Source organism: Hylobates moloch, unplaced genomic scaffold (assembly GCF_009828535.3).
Source record: "Hylobates moloch isolate HMO894 unplaced genomic scaffold, HMol_V3 SCAFFOLD_10, whole genome shotgun sequence".
In the NCBI taxonomy this organism is placed as follows: Eukaryota; Metazoa; Chordata; class Mammalia; order Primates; family Hylobatidae; genus Hylobates; species Hylobates moloch.
In genome coordinates this window covers 65,065,798-65,078,499 of record NW_026652285.1, presented here as the reverse complement: position 1 = coordinate 65,078,499, position 12,702 = coordinate 65,065,798, and the positions used below count along the sequence as shown (strand labels likewise).

Genomic DNA, 12,702 nt, shown 5'->3' with positions numbered 1-12,702 from the left:
GGAACCCGGGAGACAGAGATTTCAGTTAGCTGAGATCACACCACTGTACTCCAACCCTAGGTGACAGAGTGAGACTCCATCTCAAACAAACAAAAAAAGAACAAATTAATACCACAGAAAACAGCATGAGGGAGGAGCTGGAGGTGGAGGGTCTGGGGCAGACTTAGGAACGGGAAGGGTTCCCAGAGGCCTGGGAGAGGCAAAAGGAAACTGAAGTGACCTCAGCTTCAGGAGGGAGGGCCTGGCCCAGGAGGATCTGCAGCCCTGGGAGCTGCCCCCAACCGGAGTCTAGGCTAGGTCTCTGTCCTTCTGAGGAACAGGGAATCTAGGGGCCTTCTGTGGCATCACCACCATCCTCATGCTGTCCTTCTCCAATCCCCTTCCATCCCTTCACCTCTCCCTTTCTCCTCCATCCCCACCCACTCCCTTTTCTGCACTTGCTGGTGGCCTTATGACAGGAACCAGGTCAAAGCTTTTTTTTCAGTCAGTGATCAAAGAGATAAATTTCATGAGTTGAGGGTGGAAATGCCTCTGCCCAGAGCACAGCCAGGCAATGAGGGTGTAGAATTGGCCAGTATAAAATTTTTTCCTGATTTGACTTGGAAAATGAAAGCAAACCATTCTCTGGGTCTGCAGTCTCTGGCTGGGACAGGGAGGAATGGGCTTCACACTGCAGGAAAGGCTGGGGAGGTGGGAACGCCACTGGACAGTGGCTAGGCTCCAGTTCTTCCTCTCGGTGAATGCAGTCTGAGCCCGGCTCCAGGGTGCTGTCTGCAACTGCTCTGCTGCTCAGCCTGCCATTTCATAACAACCGTGGGAGGTTTATCACGCCACAGTGATAAGAACCAGACTTGGAGTAAGGCTTATTATGTTAAAGGAGGAAAGCCTGTACCTGGGGTGCCTGGAATCCAGGCTTGTTTAGTTCTGTCCACACCACGGCTTCCAGCAGATCTGGTGCTGGGGAAATATTGGTGCACTGGGGACTGGGAAGGGCCTAGATATGAGAGAAGGTAGAACCTGCAGCCCCCTCCTCTTCAGGTTCCTGGGCTAAGGGTGTTGTGGAATTAGGGGACCATCCCCAAGACCACCCTCAGGATTGATAATACGCTAGAAGGACGAACAGAACTCACTGTTTTACTCATGGTTATGGTTTATTGCAGGAAAAGGATAAAGATGGGAACAGCCAAGGGGAGAGGTGCAGGGGTGGGGTCCAGGAGAGACCTGGCATGAGCTTCTGGGTCCTCTCCTCAGGGGTGGTGTGGGCAATATTCACTCTCCCATATGGAGTGTGCCCACCAGGAAGCTCACCAGGCATTATTGTCCAGAGTTTTCACTGGGGCTCAGGCACGTCGACATAGCTGACCATCGGTGTGGCTGACTGCGGTCTCCAGCCTCCCCAGAGTTTGAGCCGATACCATAAGGCCTGAAGCTACCCCCTACATAAACCAAGTTGTTTTTTTTTTTGTTTTTGTTTTTGTTTTTTGAGATGGAGTCTCGCTCCTTCGCCAGGCGGGAGTGCAGTGGCGCACGATCTGGGCTCACTGCAACCCCATCTGCCTCTCTGGTTCAAGCGATTCTCCTGCCTACGCCTCCTGAGTAGCTGGGATTACAGGTGCACGCCACCACGCCCAGCTAATTTTTTGTATTTTTAGTAGAGACGGGGTTTCACCATGTTGGCCAGGAAGGTCTCGATCTCTTGACCTCATGATCTGCCCACTTTGGCCTCCCAAAGTGCTGGGATTACAGCTGTGAGCCACCGTGCCTGCCTTTTTTTTTTTTTTTTTTTTTTTTTGAGACAGAGTCTCACTCTGTTGCCCAGGCTGGAGTGCAGCAGCATGATCTCGGCTCACCACAACCTCCGTCTGTAGGGTTCAAGCAATTCTCCTGCTTCAGCCTCCCGAGTAGCTGGGACTATAGGCACGTGCCAACGTGCCTGACTAATTTTTGTATTTTTAGTAGAGATGGGGTTTCACTATGTTGGCCAGGCTAGTCTCGAACTCCTGACCTCGTAATCCACCTGCCTTGGCCTCCCAAAGTGCTGGGATAACAGATGTGACCCACCGTGCCTGGCCTAAACCACGTTGTTACTGTGTGTGTCCCACAATCCCCAGGGAAACATGAGGTTTTCATCAGGTACAGAGATGCCCCCTGGAACCAGGGACAAGGTGGGGCCTGTTTTGGGCAGGGATCATCTCATCTCTCTCACTGACCTTGCTCTGTGTGACCCTTGCTCTGTTTTCCAGAGTCTCGCTGTGACAAGGACCTGGATACTCTCAGTGGTTATGCTATGTGCCTTCCTAATTTAACCAGACTCCAAACCTACCGCTTTGCAGAGCACCGGCCGATTCTGTGTGTAGAGATTAAGGTGACCTGTCGAGGGGCAGATGGTGTGGGTAAAGGGGAAAGGTCAGTCCTGGGTAGTGAGTCCGAGAGTCATGTGCCTTGGGTTCTAGTTCCCACTGAAGTGAGTGGTAGGCACCCTTGGCTCCTGGAAGCTCCACTTGCTTCTCTCCTTCCACAGCCCCCACCTGTGTTCTGGTTCCTGCCACGGCTCCCAGATCCCAGGTTTAGGCTCATTCCTGGTAGCTCATGATAGAAGACCCCACCCACCCTGCATGCCTGAGCTAAAACAAGCCCTGGTTGAGGGTCACCAGAGGGAAGCGTGTTGGGTCCCCCTGCCCCGTTTTCCTCAGAGGGCACAGCTTGTCAGGGTCCCCTGGGTTCTTCCTCTGTGCCCTTCCTTGCTGGCCATGCCTGCTTGGTGCTTGGCTGCTGTTTGCTGTGCTGAAGGAGCCCCATCTGCAGGTTGCCCTTAGACTGGAGAGCTCTCTTTGTCCTACTCAGGACGGATTTTCCTGGAGGCACAAAGGCCAGTGTGACCCTCAGAGGCACTGATGTGTCATGGCCAGGAGTCCTGAATTTCTCTGGTGCCAGGCAGTGGGGGCTGGATGGGCCAGGGGCCCCCTTGCTTCAGCTTTCTGCTTCCCATGTCGGGGGTGGCTGCCAGGGTCTCTCAGGAAGCTGCCTCACACGTCCTGGCCTTTGTTCCCCTCCTCCAACTCTAAGGCAGCAATTTCTGGGTCACACTCCTGGCCTGAGCTCATGCCTCCTGATCCTCCTCACTTGTAGGTGGATGTTCTGCTTCCCCAGCCACCATCTCCAGTGCTCGAGGCTCAGCACAGGCCTGTGTGTCATGTATGCTCAGAGGCTGCAGCCTTTAGAGGGCAGTGGGCTTCCTTGACCTTCTGGTAGCCTAGCAACTATCAGATGGGCCCCTGTCGGGCCATGTGCTAGTGTCAGCGGGAACAGTGGTTCTGCTTCTTGGAGCTGGGAGTCCTGGGTCCATCTCTACTCCTAGAGTCTTGCAGTCACATTCTTGAATGAAAGCATGAAGCTACTATGTGTTGTGCTTGTGTTGAGCTAGTGTAGAGGCACCACTGACCCTCCCCAGTGAGAGTTCTGGCCGTGGGTCCTCTAGCAGAGATGTTTGTGTGATCTGATGGAGGAAGTGTTGTTCCCGCTGGGAGGTGCAAATGAAAACAGCTTCTGGGGCCATTTATGCCTAATTATCTTGCTGCATTCATTATCTTGTAGTCAGTGATATGTCTATTTAGAGGTATGTGATTTCTTCCTAAATATTTTTCCTCATTTATTTATTTTACAGCCAAAATGTGGGTTTATTCCTTTCTCGAGTGATGTCACGCATGAGATGAAGCATAAGGTCTGTCGATACTGCATGCACCAGCACCTCAAGGTGAGAGCCAATGCCCAGCTGTGGGCTACTTTAGCTGCACGCTGGGGATCTGGGCTGAGGCATGGGCACACATAGTTTTCAGAAGAGTAAAAGAAAATATGGATATTTTTAGTTGACATTTTATTTCACAAAGTGATTTGTGTTCACCTTTTTTATTTTTTAAATTTAGAGACAGGGTCTCTGTCACCCTGTCAGGCTGGAGTGCAGTGATGCAATCATACTCACTGCAGCCTCCACCTCCTGGACTCAAGCAGTCCACCTGCCTTGGCCTCCCAAAGTGCTGGTGTGAGCCACTGCGCCCGGCCCGTGTTCACCAGATTCACTCTTTTAAATATATAATTCAGTTTTAGTCTCTTCACAAGGTTGTACAATTACCACTTCTATCTAGTTGCTGACATTTTTATCACTTCAAAGCAAGGTGTCTTCCTCTTTCTATGAATGTGGTATATTACATTGATTCTTGCATGTTGGACCAACCTTGCATTTCTGGGATAAATCCCAGTTGCTCATGGTGTATAGTACTTTTATATGCTGCTGAATTCAGTTTGCTAGTTTTTTGTTGAGGGTTTTTGAATCATAGGGGATGTTGGTGTGTAGTTTCCAGTGATGTCTGGCTTTGGTACTGCTGTAATAACTGGCTTCATGGAATGAGTTAGGAATTATTTTCTTTTCACTCTCCAATTTTTTGAAAGAGTTTCAGTATTGGTATTGATTCTTCTTGGAATGTTTGGTAGAATTCACTAGTGAAGGCATTTGGTCCTGGGATTTTCTTTGTTAGAAGATTTTTGATAACTGATTCAGTCTCTTGTTACCAATCTGTTGAGATTCTCTATTTGCTGAGTGGGTTTTTTTGGTAGTTGTGTGTTACTAGGAATTTGTCCATTTTCATCTAATTTGATGGCATACAGGTCAGTAGTAGGGTCCCCTTCTTTCATATCTGACTTTAGTAATTTGGTTTCTGTCTCTTTCCTTGGTCTAGCCAAAGGATTGTGTCATATTTGTTGATCTTTTCAAAGAAACAACTTTAGGTTTTATTCAGTTTTCTGCTCCCCTCTCCCCCATTTTCTATTTCATGTGTCTTCACTTTAATCTTTACTGTTTCCTTCACTGTGCTTGGATTGGGCTTAGTGTGTTATTCTTTTTCTAATTTTATTTTTTTATTTTTTTTGAGACAGAGTCTCGCTCTGTCACCCAGGCTACAGTGCAGTGAGTAGCTGGGACTACAGGCGCCCGCCACCATGCCCGGCTAATTTTTTGTATTTTTAGTAGAGATGGGGTTTCACCGTGTTAGCCAGGATGGTTTCAATCTCCTGACCTCATGATCCACCCCCCTCGGCCTCCCAAAGTGCTGGGATTACAGGCGTGAGCCACCGCGCCTGGCCTCTAGCTTTTTATTGTAGAAAGTTAGGTTATTCATTTAAGATCATTCTTTTAATAAACCTTTAAGTAACTGCTTTCTCTTCATCCCATACATTTTGGTATGTTGTGTTTTCATTTTATCTTAATTCATTCTCTGATTTCTCTTTTGCTTTCTTCTTTGACCAACTGATAATTAGGAGTGTTTACTTTTTACATATTTGTGAGTCAAATTTTTTTTTGTGACTGATTTCTAGTTTCATTCCACTGTGTTTGGAGAACATTGTTTGCATGATTTCACTCTTAAAATGTATTGAGACTTGTTTTGTGGTTTAACATAAGGTTCTTCCTCAAGACTGTTCCATGTTTGCTTGGGCAGAATGTGTAACCTGCTGTTGCTGGGTGGATTTTCTATAGATGTGTTCGGTCTAGTTGGTTCATAGTGTTGTTCAAGCTTTCATTCTTGTTGACTTTCTGTCTCGTTGCTCTGAGTGTTAATTTAACATAATAACCTAAACAGTCTAGTTCAGGTTAATACCAACTCCATTTCAATCATAAACAAAATTTTGCTCCTCTAAAGCTTTGCTCCCTCCCCCAACCTTTGTGCTGTTATTGGGATGCAAATTAGATGTTTCTACATCATGTTCTGGGTGATACAGATTTGTAATTACTACCTTATGCAGTTATCTCTTAAAATATATAGAAGAACAAGAATTACAAAATGTGTTTATACCTTCTTTTATATTTGCCTATGTAGTTACCTTTACCGATGCTCTTTATTTCTTCCTGTGGATTTGAGTTACTATCTAGTATCCTTTATTTCAGCCTAAAGGACTCCCTTTAGTAATTCTTGTAGGGTAGGTTTTCTAGCAACAAATTCTTTTAGTTACGGTTTATTTGGCAATGTCTTAATTTCTCCTTCATTTTCAAAGGATAGTCTTGGTAGATCTAGAATTCTTGGATGGCAATCTTTCTTTTAGCACTGAGGATATGTCATGATCCTGCCTCCTCCTGGCCTCCATGGTTTCTAACGAGGAATCAGCTGTTAATCTTAGGGAAGGTGCTTTGTATGGGATGAGCCACTTCTCTCTTTTTGCTTTTTAAGATTCTCTCCTTGTCTTTGTCCTGTGACAATTTGATTATGGTGTGTCGAGGTGTAGATCTCTTGGTCTTTACCCTAAAATTCAACCATTTTCTCTTCTGCCTCTCAAGTCTGTTCTTGAGCCCCTCTAGTTACTTTTTCATTTTAGTTACTGTACTTTTCAACTAAAGAATTTCTTTCTTTTTTTTCTTTTTAGACAGGGTCTTGCTCTGTCACCCAGAGTGGACTGCAGTGGTGTGAACATGACTCACTGCAGCCTTGACCCCCTGTGGACTGCAGTGGTGTGAACATGACTCACTGCAGCCTTGACCCCCTGAACTCAAGCCATCTTCCTGCCTCAGCCCCCACCAAGTAGCTGGGACTACAGGCGCACCCCACCATGCCCAGCTAGTTTTTGAATTTTTTGTAGGACAGGGTTTCACCATGTTGCCCAGGCTGGTCTCGAATGCCTCAGCTTGGGCAGTCTGCCTACCTCAGCCTCCCAAAATGCTGGGATTATACGCGTTGAGCCACCATGCCTGGCCAGAATTTCTTTTTGGTTCCTTTTTATAATTTCTATCTCTCTATTGATACTCTCTATTTGTTGAGACATTATTCTCCTTGTTCCTTTTAGTTCTTTGTCCCTAGTTTCCTTTAGCTCTAAGCATATTTAAAATAGTTGATTGAAGTCTTTGTCTAGTAAGTCCAGTGTCTGGGCTTCCTCAGGGCAGTGTAGTGATTGCTTTTTTTCTTGTATATGGGCAATACTTTCTTGTTTCTTTGCATGTTTTGTGATGATAGGTTGAAAGTGGGCATTTGAAATAATATAATGTGGCCCCTCTGGAATTAGATTCTACTCCCTCTCCAGGATTTTTTATTGCTGCTTCTTGTAGTTGTTACTGTTTGTTTAGGGACTTTTCTGCACTAATTTTGTGAAGTCTGTATTCTTTGTCATATGTGGCCAATAAAGTCTGCTCAGTTAGCTTAGTGGGCAGCTAGTGGGTCGATAGATATTTTTGTAAATGGCAGGCATTCCAGAATGAATAAGTCTCCTAGTCTTTGCTGAGGGGCTCTGTTTGTGTGTTGGGGCCCACTCAATACTCACTAGGGTAGTTGATAACTTTGCCTTAGCCTTCACTTCCATGGAGCCTCAGATCAGCTCAGGTGAGAGCTTAGGGCCTTCTCAGGTCTTTTCTGAGTCTTTCCATGACTTTCTGAATTCCTAGGTGTAAGTTGGAGCTTTCAGAGTCTCTATGTACATCTTGTTACTCAGCTTTTTCTTTTTAGCTTTGGTTAGCCTATTGTTTGCCCTTTTATTCACCTTCCAAGGAAACCATGAAGTTAAACAATTGCCTCTAAATGTTTTTGACAAATGCCCATGGGGAAAAGGCCTCCTGCATGGGTGAGTTCTGAGCCAGGTCATTGAAGACAGCCTTGCAAATGTGATCTTTCCGGGAACCCAGAGACAGGTCAAATAAGTGATTGTCAGAGAACGAGGCTTTGGAGATGTCCTGCCCTCATCTGCGTCCTCTGTGGCTGCTGGGCAGCTGGTTTTCACTGTGATTGCAGCGGTTGGTTTTCAAGGTTCCGAACCTTGGAGCTAGAGATACAGGGATGGGAATAGGGCATTTAAAGTGTCAACAAGCTCACTGATCTTGCTTAGATTTAGCTGTTTTTCTTGAATAAATGCTTCCTGGATTGTTGCAAGTCTATGATCAATTTCCAGAGTTCAAAACTTTTTGATTCTGACATTTTTTTTTAACCAGTTTTCTGATTGCCTTTACAGAGGAGAGAATTTCTGGAGGTCATTGCTCCACTATTTCACCAACATCACCCCCGTCTTTTCTTTGTGGTGTGATTTCTATCTAAGCTCTTAGGGGAAAGATGGTATGTGAGCCACGCCCCTTAGGATGTGATTTTCATGGTCACCGTTCACTTTCAGCATATGTGACAGATGTTTAAGAATACATTTTACTATAAAGCACTACCTGCTCATATAACTGGTAACATGTGACATGGCATGAATTGGATTACCTGCCTTCCCAGGTAACTCATATTGTCAGATATATTTGCGTATCTTCCCAGACTTCTTCCTGTGCCCAGAAAAATATGCATGTAATTCAGGTGGAAATGAAATGATCTCTGTCCACATGTTCTAATGTTTACATACCTGTACGTGCACACACACACCCTTACAAAGCAAAAATGGGATCATGCCATATGTACTTTGTCTAATTGCTTTTTTCACTTAATCGTTGAGGATTGTTTGTGATATATTCTTTAGGGCTTTTTCAGTGCATATTTGGATATATGCATGGATATTTGCACATAAGCTTTTTTTTTTTTTTTTAAAGCAAAATTGACATTACACTGTATCCATTGTTCTGTCAGTTGCTTTTTTCCTTGAATAAATTTTGGTGACTTTTAACTCTACCTCTTTCTGGTAGTGGCTGCATATCATTTATGCATTTCTTCATTCGCTAAATTGTTTGCGTGTGCTGGCCCCACTAGTGGATGGGCTGTGATTTATTTAGTCATTTCCCTACTGATGAGTGTGTCTCTTGGTTTCAGGGTTTGCTATTAGCAGTAAGGCCGCAGTGGACATTCTTGTCTCTGTACCTTTTTGCCCTGTGCTAGTTCTTCTAGGTTCCTTGTAGATTTGCTGAGTCAGGGGACATAAACATTTTAAAGTTTGGTGGATACCAGCAAGTTGCCTTTCAAAATGTTATGCCAACTTATCTTCCCACTGACAACATGAAATTTCTTGTTAAGGACACCTTCCCTGTTACTGGATATTGTAATTTCTAAAGGTTTGTTACTCTCATTACCAAAATTTAGCCACGTAATTTGAAGGTGTTTGCCACTTTCTTCCCTGCTCCTGTGAAGGGCTGGCCTGGGGGCCACGCCACATCACGTCTTACAGATGGGGCCAAGGTTTCCTTGAATGGAAGTCAAGTGGCTCTCTCCCCCACTTAGTGATGTGCACCTGCAAAGGTGGTGGCACCTTTTCCGGGGCAAGGCTGCAGCTTGTCTTCATTGTCTTCATCACTGATGCTGTTCTGTGTGTTCAGTTGGCACAGTGCAGTCACCAGCGTCAGTCACCTCATGCCCTCCTGTTGGTGTTTTCACAGGTAGCAACTGGGAAGTGGAAGCAGATCAGCAGATACTGTCCCCTTGATCTCTACTCAGGGTAAGAGAACACTTCTCCTTTGCCCCCTTGTGTCACATTCCCTGGAGATGGGTGGGGCGGGGGCCGGTGGGGGGCATTTCATGAGGTAGGAAGGCGGGGAGGGCCCTGTTCTGTCTTCAGGGCTCTCTTTTGCCATCAGCGCTGTAGACACTTGGGGCTTTGTGCTCCGTGCCTTGTCTCTGTGCTCACAGTTTGAGGTGCTTGCTCACTTTTGGTTGTTCCCTTATCCGAATTGTGACCAGATTTGTCTTCTACTTATGTCAGAAATCAACTGGTGCTCAGCCTTGACCTCCATCCGTCTGGGCCCTCATAGTTTGGTTGTTTGTCCTTTTGATCTCTCCCTCCTCTGTGGATATTAAAAAGTCTGCTGCTACAGTGGCCATTTCTGCCCCGGCAAGGTCTACTTGCAGCCTCCGATCAGGTGCCAGGTGCCTGGGCTCCGCTCCCCACTTTGGCGCTGCCTCCCCGGCCTTCAGAGCTTTGCTGTGCATCCTGCACACTACTCTCCTGGGGCAGCGCAGAGTCCGGTCCTGGCCAGAGCCTTTGTGGTCAGGAAGGCGGCTCCCTGGGGAGGGTCAGTCTGCAGTGGGGCCTGGGGGCCCAGCGAGCAGGCCCTGGGGCTGAAGGGGCAGCAGAGCTGAGGGCTGAGGGTGGTAGCAGGTGGAGGGAGGTGGGACCTGGGACTCATGGCAGTGCCCTGCCCCGACTCAGGCACCCCCCCCGCCCACACCCCCAGGAGAGAGTCCTTGGCCACAGAGCGATGTAGATTTGTGAGCCTTTGCTGTCCTTTTTGATCAGCACAGCTCCTCTTTCCAATCTCCTTTCCCTCCCTGGGACCCCTGTTACTGCAGAGCTGTTCTGGTGAGTCCAGTTTTTCTCACTCCACTGTGTGAGTTTCTTTCCTCTTTCCTCCCCCGCTGCCCTCCAGCCATTCATTTCGTGCCCCTGCATTTGTCAGTGCTCAGCACTGCCTCTGAGTGCGCGCCTGATCATCATGTCAGTGCTTTTGGTTAGATGCTCTTGCAAACTTCCGGGAACAAAGATCGAACACAGAGTTGTCTTTGGAAGTTAAAAAGTTCACAAACATTGGGAATGCTCGTACAGAAGGTGGCACCAACACCGCTCGCTCCATGGCTTCAGCGAGGTTGGCGGTGCCCTCACCTGTGGGTCCCATGTGGATTTCCCTGTGCACCTAAAGGCTGTGAATTGTGAAGCATTCAGTAATAAAGATTCATTGTTGAGAATTTATTAATGTGTCAGAAGATAAGTAGGGAACCCTCCCTGGAATGTTGTAGAATGCCGGCTTTTGGGAGTCAGCTAGAGTGCGTGGTTATTGGACGCCTTTCTGAATGTGTGCTTGTGGGCTGTCCCTACTGGCAGGGTCAGGCTCGCGTGCTTGCATGGGCAGCTTGGCCTCCAGAGGTTCCCCCGTCGGGGGTGGGGGAGGAGGCCATCCTTGCAGCTCCTCGCTTGGAGGGCGAGGGCTCCCTGGGGCTCTAGCCTCTCCTTGGCTCCCGGCACTCCCTTCATGGCCCGTCACAGGTCTCCTGCTGCCCCTAAGCCTTTGGAAGTTGCGGCAGGAGGAACAAAGGAGGCATAGCAGCCCTTAACCCCTCTTAGGTTGGGCTGTGATGCGGCTGGTGGGGTTCCCACTCCCCTGCCTCAGTTGGGTCCCTCACATCTCCCGAAAGTCTGGGGTCAGGGCCAACCCCCACATCTCTGGTGAGTGCGTGTCAGGCTGTGGAGCTGCATCTGTGACCCTTCGGGGAGGGAGCTCATGGTGGGGCTGTAGTGATGGGAGAATGTCACTGTTTGGACCCAGCTGGACTCTGGGTTTCCCAGCGGCCCCTGGGAGTACCCAGCATGTCCTCTGAGCCACGAGCAGGTGTGTGTGCAGGGACAGGTCAGTTCCAGCTGCTTTTAAAGCATGTTAACACTTTTCCCTTTTAGAAACAAACAGAGAATGCACTTTGCCTTGAAGAGTTTGCTGCAGGAGGCACAGAACAACTTGAAGATATTTAAGGTAAGAGCTGCTTTGATTCTACGGTGGTTTCAGGGTGGGGCTGGCGAAGGTTCAAGTGACCTCACAGATGAGGGTGTTGGGCTGGGCTGCACATCATGTGTGTCTGACATCCCCTTTGGGGTCCTCATGCCTCGACTGGTTCACTCATCACCTTGGACCTTCCAGTTCCAGACCTGTCTTTCCCTGACCTTTTTCTGAGCACGATTCCACAAACACAGCATCTGAGTGACCCTGGGTTGTCCATGACCCTGGGGTGCTCGACCAAAGCCCCACCAGTTGCTGGGTGGGCCTTGGTCTCCCCTGATAAGCAGATGGGTGAACTGTGGGTGAGGATGGCTCTGGCACTGTCTGGGCTGGTGTCACCTGGCCTGCTGCTGGCAGTGGTGTCCAAGGGAGAGGAGGTGGGGGTGGGGCGAGGCAGGGTTGGGGCATCTGCGGCAGAGAGGCTGTTGGGGAGAGAGGGGATGAGATGTAGGGAAGGGCAGGCCTGGGTAGCAGTCAGGGTGCCGGGCCCCTGTTGGACATGTATCCTCTGGGGTCCCCCTTGTCATCACCTCAGTTCCAGTTGTAGCCTCATGATCACACGTAAGTGACACCTGGGGACAGAGTCCTGGGCTCCCTGCAGGAGCTGACAGCTATCGTAGGTGAATTCTTCAGAGGAGGCAGGGCTGTTGAGCGTGGGCCTCTTAGCTTCCTATGTGCCATGGTCTGGATGAGGTGACTGGTGAACTGGAAGCCCTGGCCCCTCTCCTCGCTGCTGCACGTGGCTGGCGTCCTGCTGCCCGGCTGGCTGCCTCTCAGCAGTGGGCATATGGGGCCTGCTCTTGACCTGTCTCCCCAGGTCTTGGTTAGAAACCCATGATGTTGGCTGCTGGGCAGTGAATCGGCTTCATTCCCTGTCTGCCTCTACCTTCCCAAATCCAGGAAAGGATGACATATTTCACAGGCAGTTTTTATTTCATATTTATATAATTTATTTTTATAAACTCAATATTTAAGCCCTGAAGATACATTCTGTTTCATCAGGGATTTGTTTGAATCCTGTCATAAGGCTGGCATGTTATCCCAGGTGGACCCTTTTCTGACCCCCATCTGGCCTGCACCTAATGTCTCTGGAACTCTGGCTGTCTGCTGCTTCTGTTAAAGTCAGCATGGAAAAGTCCTGAGGATTAGGATTGTTTCAAAAGAGTTGAAAAGGGAATGGATTAAGAGAAGGGATGCAGAATGATTTTAAGATAATAGGGCACCACCAAGGCATGTTACCTACTGTGCGTTCCATCAGCTCTCCCGCTGATCTG

General features: G+C 48.1%; 1 protein-coding gene across 4 annotated transcripts in view; it reads left to right on the top strand.

Moving 5' to 3' along the window:
- IPPK (inositol-pentakisphosphate 2-kinase) overlaps positions 1 to 12,702 on the top strand; it is a 60,984-nt gene that overhangs the window by 18,340 nt on the left and 29,942 nt on the right. For all 4 annotated transcript variants that reach the window (XM_032164522.2, XM_032164523.2, XM_058444752.1 and 1 more), the window contains exons 5-8: positions 2,244 to 2,365; positions 3,665 to 3,754; positions 9,323 to 9,381; positions 11,332 to 11,404. In XM_032164522.2, coding sequence (XP_032020413.2) covers positions 2,244 to 2,365; positions 3,665 to 3,754; positions 9,323 to 9,381; positions 11,332 to 11,404 — 344 coding nt within the window. The remainder of the gene's footprint in view (positions 1 to 2,243; positions 2,366 to 3,664; positions 3,755 to 9,322; positions 9,382 to 11,331; positions 11,405 to 12,702) is intronic.